The 19,637-nt window shown below is 49.4% G+C and overlaps 1 protein-coding gene across 4 annotated transcripts in view; it reads right to left on the reverse strand.

Annotated features, from left to right (window-relative positions):
* Window positions 1-19,637, reverse strand: part of EMB1030 (Alanyl-tRNA synthetase, class IIc) — a 57,766-nt gene that overhangs the window by 16,810 nt on the left and 21,319 nt on the right. Inside the window, exons 2-5 of one of the 4 annotated variants that reach the window (XM_086503683.1) lie at window positions 1,360-1,470; window positions 1,007-1,218; window positions 751-929; window positions 591-669 (exon numbers count right to left, since the gene is read on the reverse strand). In XM_086503683.1, coding sequence (XP_086359809.1) covers window positions 591-669; window positions 751-929; window positions 1,007-1,218; window positions 1,360-1,470 — 581 coding nt within the window. Of the gene's footprint in view, window positions 1-590; window positions 670-750; window positions 930-1,006; window positions 1,227-1,359; window positions 1,471-19,637 lie in introns of those variants that run through there. The other 3 variants (XM_086503684.1, XM_086503686.1, XM_086503685.1) reach the window with 3 other exon arrangements.

Here is a 19,637-nt window from a genome sequence, read left to right on the forward strand (position 1 = left end):
ATGGTCCGGGGTGAGCTCAAATGGCACTACCGTCCACCTATGCGGCTTTTCCGTCCTCCCATCTCTTGATTTAGCCCTCATTGTACATATGCTGTTTTACCATTGGGAGAGTCTCCCCTTATGATTGATGTAGCCCTCTCTAGTAGAGGTGGTTGTAGCCCTATGGGCAGTTTTATTAACTAATAGAAGGATCTTTTTCTTGGAAAAAAAGAACTAGTAATGAACATGGCAGGTAGATTTTTATGACCAAAAGGTAGTTACTAGATGAAGAAGCCGTTTGTAAAAAGGGCCTCTAGTCATGCAAACAATGACAACAAAAAAAAGTGACCAATAATACTTATAAAATAAATTAAAAGCACAGAATTCAACAAATAAGCATGTTCCTATTTTTAAAAGAACCAGTAATTTCATGAAGATTACAACTGTCACAGATTAACAATAATAGAAAACAGGAAAGATCCAAATATTTAGGTTCTCAACACTCCTCATCAGGCTGCTGCAAAACTGTGTCCAAGAGGCCAAGCATGAAATTCTCTCTTTCGACAAAAAATGCTTAAAACTAGTGGAATTATCTTGGAAAAGCTACATACCTCATCTCGCCACAAGGCTAAAGCCTCATCATCATCTTTGAAAACACTCACCCACAAGCGGTCTATGGGCAGTTTGAACCTGAAAGTATGAGAAAAAACCCAGTAGAATTAGTGTGGTACTTCATAGACGAGAAGATTGACAATACAATTTTACACTTACTCTTGAGTGGCCAGTTCCCATGCCCACTTGATGGCATCACGTTTGAAGTAGTCACCAAAGCTAAAATTACCAAGCATCTCAAAGAATGTATGATGTCGTGCAGTTCGGCCAACATTCTCAATGTCATTTGTCCTTATGCATTTCTGTGAGGTGGTGGCTCGTGGAACTTGCCTCGGCGCCTTTCAGAGTGTGAAAACACTAAACTGAGATGTAGTAGGCTACTTAAATTGACTGATGATCATTGAACACTGAATACCTGGCCAAGGAAAATGGGCTTAAACTGCAGCATTCCAGCTATGGTGAGGAGGACAGTAGGATCATCTGGAACAAGAGATGAACTAGGCAGAATCTTATGCTGGCGAGTGGCATAAAACTCCAGAAATCTTTGTCTTATAGCATCACCCGTTAAGGAAAGATCTGTTGAAACCTTTTGCTCTGTTTGCTCTTCCTTAGCCGTTTCAACAGCCGCTGTATGACTAAGGAAGCATCACATGATTGTAGAAAAGCAAAGCTATCATCAACTCGTGCATGTCGAGCACACAAAACGACATTACTATAGCTTTATCAGAAGATATAACTGAGAATTCTAGCAAGCACCAAAGCAAGAACCTGATAAGTTTTGAGTCCACAGTCTTGACCTTTTGAAAGAATTGAGAGGGACTTTATGGCTTGAGCTCTGAGAACTCACGTGAAAGGAGCTAAATCCCATAAAACCTGACCCTGCAGAAGCATAGTCTTTTCTGAGTGACATTTTCAATAAGAAGAAAAGATAAATCAGCATAAAAACATTGAAGGTGTGGCGTAAAACAATAATCATAAACTTTTACTGCACCAGTATGTTGGTACAATTCTGAAACCAACTTCTTTGAGAAGAATCTCAAAAGATACTTTGGACTGAGTTAAAAGAAAAAACAAGGGTAGGGGACGCGTGGCAGAAGCTCCAACGAGGGCAAATGAACAGTCGCAAGCTAGGGGCTACTCATCGCAGAAGGAGCCTCGAGTCTCTCTCTCTCTCTCTCTCTCTCTCTCTCTCTCTCTCTCTCTCTCTCTCTCTCTCTCACGCAGCCCCTCCTCGCAGCCTCCCTCCAGCCTCCCCCTCACGCAGCCCCTCCTCGCAGCCTCCCTCCAGCCTCCCCCTCATGCAGCCCCTCCCTCGCAGCCCCCCTCCAGCCTCCCCCTCACGCAGCCCCTCCCTCCCCCTCACGCAGCCCCTCCTCGCTCCCCATCACGCAGCCATCTCTCTCTCTCTCTCACGCAGCCTCTCTCTCTCTCTCTCTCTCTCTCTCTCTCTCTCTCTCACACACACACACACACGGATACATACCCACACACACACTACACACATACACGCATACACACACGTACTCCCTCTCTCCCCCTTCTCCCCTCTTCTTCACAATATGAAGAGAGGGTAGTTACGAAGACAACCATGTCTTCCCCCATCATCAAGACGCCGACATCGACAATGAAGACAACCTTCATGCTCACGAACAAGAGGCTTGCACAATTGGAGAAGGACATGAAAGAATGGTGGATGGAGAGAGAGATATGGAGGGAGGAGAAAGCCACCTTCATCAAGCTATGGAACGAAGAGGAGGAGGACATGAGAGCAGAAATCCAAAATCTCAAAGAGGAGAAGGAGAGAAGGGAACGGGAGAACGAGAAGGAGAGGGAGAGATGGAGGAAAGAGCAAGAAAAGATGAAGGCACAAATCGATCTCCTTCATGCTTCCATCACATCCCTCACCCCCGAGGAAGGAGAGATTAAAGAGGAGGCTAAGGAAGCCCTCAAGGAGGAGATCACCAAAGCCCTCACCGCAAGCATTGAGGACAAATTAGAGGCCACCAAAGAAGGATGGGTCGAAGTGGTCAAAAAGAATATCAAGAAGGTAGCAAGAGAGGAAGCCCAAAAAGATGAGGTACTCATCGTACACACAACCATCGAGGAGGAGAAGATGCGACAAGCTCGCCGTCTCAATGTGCGAGTGACCGGCATCAAAGAAGAAGAAGGGTCTACACCCGAGAGCGATGGGAAAGCTTTATGCAAGAAAGTACAAGGAAGAAGAGATCCCTTTCTCCAAAGTTTGGAGAGCCGGCAAAGATCCAAAGAAGAGAGCTCTCATCCTCCAATTCGCCTCCGAGGAGTCTCGAACTTCTTTCCTCCGAAAGAGGGTCATCTTGAGAGGGCTAGAAGGCCCCCCGATTTATCTTGATGATGACCTCACAAAGATGCAACAAGATCACCGTCGCGCGTGCATGCCTAGAGTCCACCAAGCCTGCAAAGAAGGGAAGAAGGCAGTATATCGAGATGGTAGGGTTATCATTGATGGCAAGACCATCGCATAGGGACTCGCGGCCTGTGGGACACACGAGGAGATTCATGTCACGGTTTGGAATTGCAATGGAGACCTATGGACACACCCAGAGAGACTTGAGGAGGTGATGAGAGGTCGAGACATCATTCTACTTACAGAGACACACGAGAGCCCAGAGAGAGGGTTACCACGGATACATGGATTCCAGTGGGAGTCTCTACATCGGGGATGTATGCGCCAGCACACCACTCGCGGCTCAGGAGGAGTGGCCATACTCTTTAGACAGGGGCTTCACAGCAGACTACAGATTGTTGCCCGGGACCCACAGGCCCGCTACATGTGGATTCGCCTCGAACTCTCACGAGACAGGATCGTCTACATTGCCCTTTGCTACTTTGCTCCCACAGGCTCCAGATTCGCCCCTATTGAGCAGGAGTCACCGTACGCATGCCTCACGGAGGAGATTATGGAGTACTCCACACTGGGTGAAGTCTTCCTTATGGGAGACTTCAATGCTCGTACGCGCAGTGAGCAGTGTGAGGCATATGACCACGAGGACCCAGAGGCACTACACACTCTAGATGAGGAGGCTACTATGAGAGATACAGCAGACAGAGCTCCAGTCACAGCCTACGGACGACATCTACTTCGACTTGGCTCCCAGCACCGTCTCGTTATTTATAACGGGATGGTCCAGTGGCCCACCTCAGGGGGCCTGACTTGTATGCCACATGGAGTTGCAGAGGGAGGGGGGAGTACAGTCGACTATATTCTGGGACCCAGGGAGGCTACACACCTTATCACATCCTTCACCATTCCACCCATACCCATCGGAGCCGACCACACATACCTCTCTTCCTCCATCACCGGAGATACCATCCCACACAGCTCCACAGCACACACTCCACACACCACCATCCATTTCACACATGAGCTAGCCTCTCTTTACTCGGCCGAGGTCGAGCATGGCCTATGCCTCCTCCACCCATCCACACCACTCTCAATTCTCACATCACATATCTCTTCCGTTCTCCACACTTCAGCTATTAGCTCTTTTCCACACACCACTCACACAGGACGCACTCCCCCCCCCGGGACTATGCCTCAGAACCGGTGGTATGATGATGAGTGCAGAGAGCTATACCGACGCCTCCGTGCACGGCGAGCCTTAGGAGAGATCACAGAGAGAGAGGCCAGACGGCATATGAAGACGCTGACACGTCAAAAGCGGCGAGCATTCGAAGAGGCACAGGAGCTTGAGCTATACTGCCTATTCATGAGCATGGATAGCGCGACGGCATGGCGCACCCTGCGCGAGCCACGTCCGACTACAACTATTGAGGATCCACAGATATGGCATGATTATGCAGAGCGACTTTATGAGGTGCCAGGGCAGCCTCCTATCCCACAGCCACACGAGCCACGCCCCACGTGCTCCTCCTTCTTTACAGCAGAGATGGTAGAGAGGGCCATACGCCGCATGCAGCACAGACGATCAGCTGACCATACTGGATTACAGAGTGAGCACATCATTTATGCGGCCTCCACTATAGCCCCGTTGATTGCACATGTCTTCAACCGGGCTATAGGGAAGGGCTTCCCAGAAGAGTGGACACAGCACACCATAGTGCCTATCCACAAATCTGGCGACACCCTGGACCCAGGGAACTACAGGACTATCATGATTGGCCACACGATGGCCAAGCTATATGGAGCAGTACTTGAGGCACAGCTCAGCTGCTACGCAAAGATCGAGGGTTTACGAGCTCCAGGCCAGGCAGGTTTCAGACGAGCTTTCTCCACCACTGATCACATCTTCGTTCTGCGCTGCCTCATTGATGGGGCAAAGGCGCGAAAGAAGAGGCTTTACTGCTGCTTTGTGGATTTCCGCAAGGCCTTTGACACAGTCCCACGCGAGAGACTCTTCCAGCGCCTTCACAGCATTGGGGTACCAACAGAGATGATTTGGGCCATATATGCTCTCTACGAGAGGGTGACGGGTCAAGTTCGTTGCCCAGGCGGTTTTTCAGAGACCATTGCTAGCACCATTGGTGTTAAGCAAGGATGCCCACTCTCCCCGACACTCTTTGGGCTCTACATCGACGAGATCTCCGACTACATACTGCGAGCAGGAGGAGAGGGGAGCGACTTGGCAAGTACTCCGGTCCACATCATCTTATATGCTGATGATATTGTGTTGATTTCAGAGTCACCCGAGGGCTTGCAACGCCATCTTGAGGCCTTGGACGAATTCAGCACACACAAGGGGTTGACTGTGAACCTTGGCAAAACCAAGGTTATGATCTTTCACACATCCAGTGCAGTGAGGAGCGCTGCCACCTTCACAGCAGCAGGAGGACAGGTTGATGTAGTCACCTCCTATGTCTACCTTGGCATCACATTCACCAGCCTACCAAGACCCTTCACTATGAGGCAGGCTGCTGCTGACAGGCTCACCCGAGGATATGCAGCTCTGGCCATGCTAGAGCGGAGATGCCACCAGGCACACTTTCAGGAGCCCCGCACGAAGGGGTGGCTTTTCGACACCTTAGTCACCCCGGCCTTGATGTACTCGGCGGCAGTATGGGCACCAGGATTGACAGTTGACCAGTGGACACAGCTTGAGAGGCCACAGGTATGTATGATCTCACGCTTGCTCCGCAACAAGAAGACAGTGCCACATGACATTATTAGAGCCGAGCTCGCCACACCACCTATGGTTGTAGAGGCACTATTCCAGAAAGTCTGCTTCATCCAGAGGATGAGAGAGCTACCTCCATACAGACTTACTCGTAGAGCATTTGAGGCAGCTATACAGCTATTAGAGAGTGGGCATGAGAGAGCATGGTACTCACAGGTCAGAGCATGGTTTGAGGGACACGGTCTTGACATGGAGAGCCTACCACCATTCCAGTACGACCCCCACTCACCATATGTTCACCTCTCTCGCAGTGAGAGGAACTTGGTATTGAGACAGGATCTGTGGCAGCTATACACTAGGAGAGTCTGGGAGTCACCTGGCTTGGGGACGAGGATGTCAGATTACAGAGACCAGTTTCTCACCATATTGTCTGGGGGGTTCATACAGAGACCACGCTACATGGACACATATATGCCACATAGCTCACGGGTGGCGATTGGTCAGCTGAGAGTGGCTTCACACAGGTTAGAGATTGAGATCGGGAGACATATTGGTGTTCCCAGGGAGGAGCGAGTCTGCAGAGCCTGCACAGAGGAGGTGGAGAGTGAGGAGCACTTTGTATGTAGATGCAAAGCATACACTGAGATCAGAGGCAGGTATGAGGCCTTATTCAGAGGACAGCCCACTCTCCGAGAGATCATGGACTCTCGAGATCAGAGACAGCTCGGACGTTTCTTACTAGAGATACAGAGCCATCGGGACACACTACTACACCCACACACAGCTACACAGACAGAGGGGAGACAGTTGCAGCTCACAGACTTCTTTCAGAGGATTGCCGCCCCTCCCTCACCAGACACTCAAAGGGGAGTGACACTCCCACAGGCAGAGGTGAGCCAAGCTAGACGACGACCACGAGTCACAGGCTACAGGGGCGCGAGCTCCCACCACCGACAGATCGAGGAGATCCGAGCCCGGGAGCGCCGTGCCACTGAGGAGCGAGTGGCTTAGATGAGGGCCGACACGACAGCTTTCATCCGGGTAGCCTTGGCACCAGACCCGCCCATGTACCACATCTTACATCCCCCCATTAGTACAGGATGGAGCTAGATAGCTTGATGCATTCTCATGATTGTACTACCTTGAGCATATAGACATGCATATACCCCTAGAGATAGAGCTCCATCCCTCCTCAGATACTCCACTACCTACATTCAGTTCAGTTTTGTATCAGTTTTGTTTCATTTGTCGTCTCATAGGTCACTATGGCCTTTTGAAGACGTTAATATAACATTTCATTCATTTCATTTCTCTCTCCCCCCCCCCCACGACTAACAAGTCTTGAGTTCAACTCTCGTCGGATAGATCTTTGAGGTCTCTTGAGATATTTGAGGTCAGATACGCACATCCTCCATAGTTACAGGGAATGGCCATTTTTACATCTTCGTTCCCCGTTCCCATCCCAATTTACCGTTACGGATTCCTGCTCCGTGTTTCAAACGTGAGTATCCGAAACAAGGAATGGTTTCATGCATGTTGCCGTTCCGCGTTCCCCGCTCCAATCTCCCGTTCCGGGTAACTATGACATCCTCACATCAGCTAGCAGACAACGGGATATGCCGCTTATGCCAACTAGAGCCAGAGACAAAGCTACATTACATATGTCGTTTTTTTTTCCAAGAAAAAGATCCTTCTATTAGTTAATGAAACTGCCCATAGGGCTACAACCACCTCTTCAAGAGAGGGCTACAACAACCATGATGGGGAGACTCTCCCAATGAAAAACCAGCATATGTACGATGGGGCTAAATCAAGAAATGGGGGAGGGAAAAGCCACACAGGTGGCCGGTAGTGCCATCGGAGTACACCCTGGACCATGGTGTAGAAAGGCCTAGGACGCCATAGTCGAAGGAAAGCCTCTTTGCGCTCCCGCATGCGGTCGGAGCTGCCTTGTAGTCTCTCGAGCTGTCCTCTGAGAGTGTGGATCAGCTTTAGCCAAAGATAACGAACAGTCTCTGCTTGTGGCACAGGGCGAGCCTCAAAGATGCGGAAGCAACGGGCCCGCCAGATGAACTAGAGTGTCAGGCCACTGATAAGCTCCCAACACTCCTCTCTCTCACTGTACCACTCCTGTGGAGTAAGTTCTGTGGCAGGCTGGAGTGTAGGTCGCCCCTCCTGTATCACTATCATCCTGTTGGTGGAAGATACCTCAAACTGAAGTGCCGGGCCCATGAGAGTGGACCAAGCCGCTGCTCCTCAAGTGTATTGTCGAGCCGTGGAAAGAGCAGGTATCAGCCGAAGAACTCGAAGCTACACCTGCTCTGCCAAAGGACAGTCCCAAAGACAGTGACGCTGACTCTCCACAAGATGGTCACAAGCTGCACATGCGGCCAAGAGACCACTATGCACTAGCCAGCTCCCAACTGTTGTAGCTCGGTGTGCGACCAGCCACTGAAACAAGGTGACTCGCCTTGACTGTCTAGAGTCCCACAACCTCTCCCAAAAGGGTGCCAAGAACTCAGCTGTGATACCCTCCTCCTGCCAATGAGGTGCTGCTGCGGGGCGGGCCTCTCTCTGTGCTGTTAGTATGTGACGTCCCAGTCGAACAGTGTACTGAAAGAACGGGACACCTGGGTGGTCTGCCGAAGAGAAAGGGTCCCTCCAAAGCCACTCTCCAAGATCCCACTGTACTCGTGCCAGTGGACAGCACTCCCAAGCCCACAGTCTCCAATGTCCATTCTCAAGAGCTGCTGGGTCAGGATCGATGACACAAGTCCTCCCACAGATGCCCACCACTCGGATCCTCTGAAAACAGCACTCTGCCACCTGCGGGGCCTCTACTGCAACTCGCTGTAAGCATCCCTCACCCTGTAGCTCGGAGAAAAGGGATGGAACAGTCTCTGAGCAGGCCCGGACTGAGATGAAAACCTCCAGTCATGTGAAGGCTCCCATCCACCTGGGTACTACTGGCTCGAGAGGTGTGAGCCACTCAGCTGGAACTGCCTCTGAGATGTCCTAGCACATGCTCTCCACCCCTCTCATGCCTTGTAGAGCTGGAAACCCTGCACCTCCTCAAACAAGCCTGAAAACTCTAACCAATCATCTACAGAGCGCATTGGACCCGCTGCCATGGGACCCTAGGAAACATGAGGCCGACTAACAACCAAGTGGCCTCTCTGAGTGCTAACCATGGGGTTCCAAACAAGGGGCTGTCGTAGGCGCTCCTCCGTGCAAGTAGGCTGACGCTGCTCCAGGCCTCGCCGCAAGTGCTCCCAAGATCGAAGCAAACTCACAGAGAAGCGGTCCTCCAGTCTCCTGCTCAAACCAACTCTACGCATCTTTGTGAAGATCCATCTGGTCGAAGGTTGCCAAGGGCCTCCAGCCTAAGGCACCCTAGCACGAAGCCGCTGTAGCAAGAACTCCTTCCAGGGCTCCTCACCTAAGAGAAGTCCTCTGACTATGAACTTCCCAAGAAGGGCTCTGCTCTGCTGTGCTGGGTCAATGATCCCAAGTCCTCCCTGTGAACAAGGAAGAGTGATGACCTGCCAAGCCACTTTGGCTTGGGCTATCTGAGTGTCATGTCCTGACCAAAGGAAGTTCCTGATCACCCTCTCTACTTGGCTGATACAAGAACTCGAGAAGATCCAGCAAGAAGTGATGTACCACATAGTCGCCAACAACACCTGGTTTGGCCACTACTATTGTGCCAGCCAAAGAAAGTCGAGCTGAGCTCCAGTGTAACAACTTCCTCCTGATAGACAGGAGGGGAGCAATCTGCTGCTCGGGAGACAAGTCCAAACCAGCCTGACAGCCCAAGTACCGAACTGCAGTCCCTGGGGGAATCCACCTAAAACCCTCTCCTGGCATCCAATCGGGCACAGGAGCACTACCAACCAAGAAAGCCACTGTCTTTCTCCAGTTGATCAGTGCGCCAGATGCACAACAAAAGGTCTCCAAAGCCTGCTCACACCTGTGAAGGTTGGCCTCCTGGCCATCTAAGTACAAGGCTGAGTCTTCGGCAAACTCAGCGTCCAGAAGCTCATCTCCCCGAATAGGGAGTGCTAAGCCCCGTAGACCAACCTGCTGCAACACCAAAAACCTGCTCATCGCCTCCGCATAGAACAAAAAGAGGAAGAGGGCAAGAGGACAGCCCTGTCTGACCGAACGTGTTACCTGATTGTGAGTCTGTCTGTACAAAGCTGACACCCCTCTGATCCAAGCATCTGAGAAGCCCATCCTGCATAGAGTGCCCTCTAGAAAGTCCCAGTCAACTCTGTCGTATACCTTCTCAAAATCGAGAAGAAGAATCACCAAGTCCTCACCACGGAGCCGCGCTAGGGCAGAAGCCTCCCAAAAAGTAAGGATGTTGTCAAGGATACTACGTTCCTTGACAAAACCTGTGTGAGTCCCATGTATAAGGCTCTCTAGTAGTGGCTGGATCCTCAAACTCAGAGCCTTGGCAAGAATTTTGTAGGCTGAGTTGAGGATGGTGATGGGGCGCCACTGTCGAATCTCATCCAAGGAGCCACCCTCCTTGGGAATGGGGTAGATCAAGCCCTCACTCATGCTGTCAGACATCACTCCTGTGTGCAAGATGTGTTGAAAAGCACTACAGAGATATGGGCCAAGCAAGTCCCAGTACTCCAAGAAAAAACTGGGAGTCAACCCATCCTCACCTGGACAGCCACCACGATCCTCATGGGGAGCGAGAGAGAACAGATGCTGCCGCAGCAGCTAAACGTGCTATCTTCGAGGCTAGCTTGGTTGGGGAGTAATCCGCATCCAAGCGTCCTCTAGATAGACGTGACTGCAACGAGTGTCTGGCCCAAGCCCAAGTAGATCCAGCCGTCCGTAAAGCAACCTCCTCTGTCCAAGAGTCCTCATGAATGTGTGCATAGCATGGCAAGCACTGCGTATCGGCAAAGAAGTAGACCACAATGTGTCTACATCCTGCTGTATCTGGAGGGGTCACCACAAACTTGGCCAGTGGCCACATGATCTGAAGCATGTCTCTAACTCCTAGTTCTCCCATGTGGTGAGAGAACTCTAGGACCTGTGTGTGTAACCACCCCAACACGGAGTCGAGAGTCCACTCAGTCTGGTCCCTGCTGCAAAGGGGAAACGAGAAGCCAACCGCTGAGTCCAAGGCCTCAATCCCCCTAGCTGCAAGGAACAGAACATGGACCCTAAAGCAGGCTGCCTCATGGTCTGTTGATGGGTTGTCGCCGAGAAAACGAGTGAAGTCGTAGTCAAAGAAGTCCCTCGGCGCCACAAGTCGATGCTCGTAAGACCTGGAGGGATAGCTGCAAAAGGAGACGTCTGTACCTGTAGAGGGGGTCACAAGAAAGACTGTCCCTCTCTCGCCAAGCGACTTGTGGCAAAGGTGCTGCCAAGAGATCTCCTAGCAGCCGGAGATGGCCCTGCCCCCTGGGTCGGCTGTGGAACTGGAGCGGGAGGGGGGGGAGTAGGAGCAGGGGTAAGAGGTGGAGAGGAGGGGCGGGGGGAGGACACGGCGGGAGCACGAGGAGGGGGGGAGGATGATGAGGAGGGGGGGAACTCTTGGGGGGGGGGGGCTGTCGAGGGTGAAGCTGAGGTGGGGGCTCGAGCAGGGACCTCATCCTGCTCAAGAGGACCGAAACGGTTCCACGTGGGAACCCACTGTTGCTGGGCAGGCGCCTGAGGACCACTCTGAGTGTCAGGCTATCTATGTGGCCCCTGCCGTCGTCGACCACGGACCTGCTGCCATCCCTCCTCCGCTGGAGCCCCAGGCTCGGAGGGAGGCTTTGCATGTGTGCGCTGTGTCTCGGCCTGTGGCTGCTGGCCAACCCTTGCAGGCTGGGGCTGAGTCTGTGGTGTAGGTCGAGGCCTCCTCCGTGGACAGGCCTTCGCAAGATGGCCCATCCGTCGACAAATGAAGCACTGGTTCGGGAGACCCGAATACTCCACACTCTGTCTGAACCAACCCCCACTCACCCAAGGCAGAAGAATGACCTTCGAGAGCGTGTGAGTGTCCCTAACCAAAACGCAAACTGAGGAAATGCCGGCCGCCTTGGCAGCTACTGAGGCTGCCGTGCGAGGTGTCTCCTAGACAGTCCCAATCGCTGAGCCTATCCTGGACAAAAGTGGTAAGTACTCCCTCCGCAAACCAGGAAAGCAGACGGAGATGGGGATGTCTGCCTCCTCTACCAGAACATCCGAAGCAGGGTCAAAACCATGTCTCCACTGTCGAAAGTGGGCTCGAGCTCACGCAGCTCTCCTCTACTGGGTCGGGTACCGAGAATCTTGCAAATGACAGAAGTCGTCTGCAAGCGCTCTACCTCTGCGGCTAGGCTCGCTTGCTCTATCGGTGAAAGAGCAAGTCGAATGGTGGACTCAGTGGGGTTGGGCGAGGGGGCTTCGGTAGAGTCCCTCTGTGGCCAAGCTGGAGCCTCCATTTGTGTCTGCTGCGGAGTCGAAGAAGGCGGGAAGGACGCGAAGCTCCCAGTAGGCCGTAGAGACAGCCTCCTGCGAGCAAAAAAGGAGGGGATGCGGGGGAGGGAGGCAATGTAGACAGGAAAGAAGGGAGAGGGCAGGCGAGCGAGGGGGGGGGGGGGGGGGGGGGGGGGGGGGGGCTGGAGGCGGCTAAGCTATGGGGGGCGGTGGGGGCGGCAGGGGGGGGGGGGGCGTCAGGGGGGTAGGCAGGCGGGGGTAGGCAGCGGGGGAGGCAGGGCAGCAGGCGGGGTTGCGGGCAGGAGCAACGGGGGAGAAAGGGGCTACGCACACAGGGGACGGGCAGAAGCCTGCGCGCGCAGAGAGCAGGAGGGGGGAGGATACGCGAAGGCAGGGGGGAGGGCGCAGGCAGCAGCGAGCTTGCAGTTTCCTCAATTGGGCTCACATTACATATGTCATTGCACAGTGTACTATGAGATTCGGGGCCGTTTCCATTGCTTATTCAGAGAGGGTTTCGGTCCTTTCTCTAGGGTCATGAGTTATGAGATGTCTTGGGCTATATCTACGTGACTTACACATATATAGAAACACTTTATTGGGGAGAGCTAGAGACAGTCTCAAAGACAGATTACAAATTTCTTTTAGGCAAACTCTATATCTTTTCTAAAGTGATCTTCATGCTTCCGTGCTCATCCATGAGTGAATCAAGTGCATCATGCAATATGGCTTCCCTATGAAAAGGTAACACATAAGACGGTGACAAAAATATAAGAGACCGTCACGAATGAGGGACTCGAACAATGCATACTGACTAATCATACAAACAAAAGATACTTCCTGAATGAGTATTGTGGACCTCGACTTGAGAGGCAAGATCGGTCCTATGTGACTGATCGTATTTGCAACTGTGTTAGCTTTACTAGGAACACAATCAATCAAACCACCAAATTGCTCACAAGACTCGAGCAACTTGAAGGCTTGATTATCCTTACGAACAATCAAATCTCTATCATGTAAAAAATGTGTGTCACAAGGTACGATCCGTACGTACGTATGGATTTGTACGGTACGGTACGTCCGTACCATACGGTACCGTATCGTACGGATTCGTGCTGTATGTTTTCTTTCTTTTGTTTTTTTTTCTTTCTTTTTTTTTCTTTTGGTTTTTTGGGAGGGGGGGGGGGGGGGCAGTGTTGTGGGTGATGTGTGGAAATAAACCCTATTGTGGCAGGAATTTTTGGTTTGCCCTTCTTTAGCCTTATCCCAACACCTAGTTTTGTAGACATTTCGACACAACTTGCATTTGTAGAGCACACACGAACGTCATTGCAGTGGTGAATATAGGAGGGCAAGCACGATTAGGAACTCGTATGAAAGCTTTGCTTTGGTTTATAGGATAGTGAACTAACATCCTTGGAGTGATACTTATGAATTTTTTATCAAGTACAAACCGTATTGTAGGCTTTTGGCATTTTTAAAAAAAACCTACAAATTTTACGTACCTAACAACTCTATCCATTCGGTACTACGTACAGGTCGTACCGAATACGTACCGTACCTTACCACCTTGGTGTGTCATGCTAAGGAGAAGGAATGACAGAAAAAGATTCCTTTTAATGCAATGACTCGTTCTTTTCTAGAATGTGGGATTGTGCACTGAGAGACTGAGATTGCGTGTTTTATCCTCTTTCAAAACATGAGAGAGAGATTAATGGCAAAGACGTAATGCTCGTGTCACAGCGAAGAACCACGGGAGGTGCTACTTCAACTATGAAAAGAGAGATTATTTTCTTTCCAACTAACTTGTGGATCCTAACCTTTAAACCACTTGATGCCAAGAAACATGTCACATCCTTTGAGAGGAGAAACCACAAACTTACGACGAAAACCAACATTTTGAACCAAAAAACGGTTAAAGTAGGACGTCCATTCATGCGTGAAAAAAGAGTGCATGCCAGGAGCAAATCCAGAGATCACAATGGGATCTATTGGAAGAGCTTTTAAACGTGCGCTCTTCACGAGAGAGTCACTTAACACATCATGCATACTACCCGAATCAAACAAGATCACAATGCGTTGACTATTCACATGACCATAACACTACATGAGAGACTCATCTATATGATCATGAGAAAATTGGGACACATTAGTATTCTCACTAATTGCATTAACAGATGATGTGGATTCTATGGGTTCCTTTGTAGGTTCTTTAGATGCTTTCTTAGGACAAACTCGTTTTATGTCGCCTTTAGTGTGATATTCAAAACATCTTCCTTCCTTTGCATATTCGGTTCGTTCTTCAAGAGTTAACTAACCTCCTGAGATTCATTGAGCAGATTTTTCATCGGGCGTCAACTTAGGGGTGTCCTGAGTTTTAGCCTTTCCTTTACTATCATTGTGAGAGTTCTGTGCTCTAGGCGTAGAAGAAGATTGAGAAGAAGAAGAATTATCGTTATGCTTACCATTGATCTTACCATTTTGTTAATCTTGAGGGGTACTTGACTCGTTCTCCTTCAGCTTACCTTTGTTGTGCTTCATCTCTTATGCTAGAGCGATTCTGACGGCATCATTGTAGTCCGTAGGGTTGAAGACTTGCACGTCGAACTTGATGTATTCGTCCAACCCGACGAGGAAAGCTTCCTTGCGATCCTCATCCGACTGTCACAAATTGGTGACGTGTCATGCCCGGACATGGTGAGGCAGCAGAGGACACATCCACACACACACACACCCCGTGAAATGCTGACGTGGCAGCAGTCGCAGATTTTGCGTTGCAGGCTGATGTGGCACTGCTGTACGAACCCTCTACAAACTGCGACGCAAAAAGCGCTGGCAGGCAACGTACGGAAAAGGCAGAGTTTGGCTCTACGCAATAGCTATGCAAGGCCTAAAAAGCTTTTGATTTAAATTGCTCTAATTTAGAAGCCTTTGAGAGCTTTATTTTATTTGTAAGCCTATTTTTGAATCGGCAGCTTTTGGGGCTCTGCCTTTAGCATCCCTTGTAAAAACCTATATTAAACAAGACAGCGCCAGTTAAAGGGCTGAACTTTAAAAGGTTTTTTATTTTCTTCTTGGTTGACTCGGGAGTACGAACGCGACATAAGAACTGCTTGGAACCATCTTCGGATGACCAAGAAGGATACATTGGACGCATATTGTGAGGGATTCTGGAGCTCTTTTCTACCAACTTCTTCATTTAAGAAGATCTCGTTCAAAGGACAGATTAAGCGGTTTACCTTGGGACTTCCTACAGAGATCCGAGATCACTGCTTAGAGCAAAAGTCAGATTCCATTCAGAAACTGATGAGTCATGTAAAACGGGGTTTTGCCATCCATTCAAGCAGTTTGACCTACCCACAGATGAAATCATGACGCAAAGGACTGAACAGACTTCAAACAATGAAAGTAGAAAGAGAAAGAGCAACCCAGAAAAGAAAGAAAAGGATGCACGACCCAAGCTCACTCTTCGAGAGAGAGCTCTCTACATCAAAGAGGGGAAGTGCTTTGGATGCAAGGAAACTGGGCATATCTCCGTGAAGTACCCTAAAAAGGCACCGAAAGAACGACAAGGATGAGGACAGGCCTGAGGGTTCGAAAGTAGCAGAGGAACGTGGACGAAAGCGCAAGATGAAAGCAGGACTAGTTCCAGATTGCATGGATACTGCCCGAAGCACGATTGACAAGAGTACAGAACTTTACCGAGCTTGGGGCAAAGTGAAAGACCAAGCAGCCCTGATTTTCTTTGATGGAGGAGCCAAGGCCAACTTCATTTCACCTGAATTGGCGGCGCAGCTCGAGATCACACCCGATCGGATAGGACCACTAGCAAAGGCAGTTCTAGCGGCACCCGGCAAGGACATAGCCATGACACCTGTCATTGGCAAACTTCAGTTGCATTGTCAGGGGCATTTGGGGCACTACATAATGGCCTTGGAAGGTTGTGATGTCCTCTTGGGAATTCCCTGGTACCATAAGAACAACGCCGTGGTCGACTATCGGGCGAGAAAAGCGACTTTGACTACAGAGAAGGGCAGAACCATTGTACTTGATGTAAAACTTAAGGGCGAGTCTGTCCCCATTGTAACGGCTTCAGCCGTTTCAAAATTAATGAAATCCAATCTGTTTGTTTACTCGATCTTTTTGAGAGAGTTGAATGATGACAATAGAACAAATATGTCTGAACTTGATAAAGAACGCCAAGATTTTCTCCACACTCATGCCGATTGCTTTTCAGAGGGCCTGCCAAGCGAGTTACCACATGCTCGTCCTGAGGACCATACCATTGATCTGATACCTCGAAGCACACCACCGAACCGGCCACCTTACCGTGTGAACCGAGCCCAGAACGAAGAAATTATGAACCAAGTGAAAGACCTCTTGGAAAAGGGTCTTGTCCAGCCTAGTACTTCACCGTACTGTGTGAGCCGAGCCCAAAACGAAGAAATTATGAACCAAGAGAAAGACCTCTTGGAAAAGGGTCTTGTCCAACCTAGTACTTCACCGTACTCCTCTCGAGTGTTGAAGAAAGACAGATCTTGGAGAATGTGCATCGATTATAGAGCTCTCAGTAAAATCACCATCAAGAACAGATTTCCGATTCCAAGGATCAATGATATTCTTCACCGACTACAGGGATCCTCGTGTTTTAGCAGGATCGATTTGAAGAGCGGATATCATCAAATCCGAGTCGCGCCGGGAGATGTCTACAACACAGCTTTTCGGACGACTTTTGAGTTATTTGAGTTTTTGGTGATGCCTTTTGGCCTAACCAATGCTCCTGCGACATTTAACCGCATGATGGACAGGATTTTTCGAGAGTACAGACTATTAGTTGGCACTTTCTTTGACGACATCATTGTTTTCTCCAAGGATGAGGCAGAACATAGAGAACATCTGCTACAGGCCTTTCAGGCATTACGAGATCACAGTTGGTGATTAATGCGAAGAAAAGTGAATTTTTCCTACCTGAAATACACTTTTTGGGACATATTGTCTCAGCAGCAGGAGTGCAGATGGAGCCGGCCTAGAGAGAGACTATCCGTGATTGGCCTGATTTGTAGAATGTCCATGAAGTTAGAAGCTTCTTGGGCTTGTGTTCATACTACAGGCGGTTCATTAGAAAGTTTGCAGAGGTTGCTTTCCCTTTGCATACCTGGACACAAAAAGGAGTCCATTTCTCGTGGGGATCCACAGAGGTGACTACCTTTCAAACATTGAAAGAGAAATTGACTACAGGACCCGTTTTGACTTTGTCGGACTTGCAGAAGTCATTTGAAGTATGTTGTGATGCTTGTGGTCGTAGTCTAGGTGCGGTCTTAATGCAAAAAGGCCATGTCATTGCCTACGAGAGCTGACTGTTCTCAAGGCCGGAATTGACAGCACAGATTTATGAGAAAGAGCTTTTGGCGGTCATCCATGCTCTTACTCAATGGCGACATTACCTACTCGGAGCGGATTTTACTGTCTTCGCAGACCATCAGAGTTTACGCTACTTCTTGTCACAGAAGCAGATATTGGAAAAGCAAATGCGGTGGGCAAACATCTTGTCCCAGTTTCACTTCCAGATTGTCCATGTGCAGGGACATAAGAATTTGGTGGCAAATGCTTTGTCTCGGAAGCCGTTGGTTCTGGCTATTTCCGCGATTCATCATAGGAGCTTCGAGGATATGGTTGATCAGTATGCCACAAATACAGATTTTGCACATATTTTCACTCGCATACGGAATGGGGAGATAGTAGCCCGATATTCCATTCGGGATGGCTACTTGATGAAGAAAACCATGTTGTGCGTTACACAGCCGTTGAGTGAAAAGGTTTTAACCGAATGCCACTGTCCACCTTTTACAGGTCACCGCGGCATTGCTACCACCTTGAAAGGTGTAGAGAGAGATTTCTTTTGGCCGAGACTCAAGAAGATGTGGACGATTTTGTACGTAGTTGCTTGGTATGCCAGAAGGTCAAGTTCGATAGGCATAAAGCACAAGGATTGTTACAGCCTTTACCCATACCCACCCGCCCCTGGGAAAGTATTGCAATGGATTTCATTTTTGATCTCCCGAGAACACAGAGTGGTCACGATGGTAGCTGGACTGTTATTGACAGATTTAGCAAGCAAGCTCATTTCATTCCAGTAAAGAAAACAGTGAAGCCGGATCACTTAGCGCCAATGTTTGTGGCCCAGATCTTCAAATTACATGGCATGCCTGAGACGATTGTCTCTGACAGGGATCCCAAATTTACGAGTTTGTTTTGGAAGGCTATTTGGGAAAGCATTGGCACGCGGTTGCACTTCTCGTCATCGTTCCACCCGCAGACTGACGAGCAATCTGAGATTGCCAATTCAGTGGTACTAGATTTATTGAAGTCTTACATCTCGGATCAGAAGACTCAATGGGAAAGGTATTTACCTTTGGTGGAATTTGCCTACAATAACACGATACACTCTTCGACGGGGAAGGCGCCATTTGAGATTATTGAAGGTGCTACGAAGGTTCCACCCTTCCTAAGCACGAAACATAAGATTTTTAAAGCCGATGAGTATAAGCGTGACTTGGACATGGCTTTTGCCAAGGTCCGTGAGGCTTTGCAGAAATCTCAAGAAAGACAGAAAAAGGCAGCAGATCGCCATCGTCGTGATTTGAAATTGAAGAAGAACGATTGGGTGCTCTTACGTTTTGAGAAGCCACACCTGAGAAAGAAAAAGGAAAAGGAGAGGCTTTTTCCAAAGCTTAGTATGTGATACTACGGACCTTTCAAGATTTCGGAAAAGATAAATGATGTCTCCTTTAGACTGAAGCTGCCCGATACTTGGAGAATTCACAATGCTTTTCATGTGAGTCTCTTGAAGCCTTTTAAAGGCAATGTCCCCGAAGATGGGAAGCCTGATGAGCAACCTGAAGTGGAAGAAAACGAGGAGATCCTTGTTCCACAACAGATATTGGCACATAAAGACAGAAAGATTAAGGGTAAAGTGATAAGGCATTTCTTGGTTAAATTCAAGAACTATCCTGCATTGGATGCGAAGTGGATGGAGGAGGAGGACCTAGCAGATAATCCTCAAATTGTGAATTTTTACCTTGACGCATTTGGATTAGCATAGTCTATTCTAAATGGAGCCCCAAACTCAGCTTGGGTGGAATCTGGTGCAGCGGGTATGCACAAGAGGGGAGTTGCTCCGCTCCTTTGTCAACAGATTGCCTCGATTTTTTATATTTAAAGTCACTGATGTCTCTTTGAGTTTCAGGGATACTGTGAGCTGACAGTATTCTGATGTATGACTTTATGAACTGGAATTCCCGATAATATGATTGATTGTTCTTGACTTGTTTAAGTGCAGGAACTGATAGACGAAATGACTGCAGCATTTTGGTCTAAAAGATCTCGTTAGACATGGTTGCAATAAGGATTAGTCAACCGGGCATCTGTGAGGTTCCGACTGGATCTAGATGTGTTTGCTAAATACGTTGCCGATAAATCATGGTCTGAGATCCGCATGAATGTTGA

The sequence above is a fragment of the Adiantum capillus-veneris genome, chromosome 27 (assembly GCF_014529385.1).
Source record: "Adiantum capillus-veneris isolate H3 chromosome 27, ASM1452938v2, whole genome shotgun sequence".
Lineage (NCBI taxonomy): Eukaryota > Viridiplantae > Streptophyta > Polypodiopsida > Polypodiales > Pteridaceae > Adiantum > Adiantum capillus-veneris.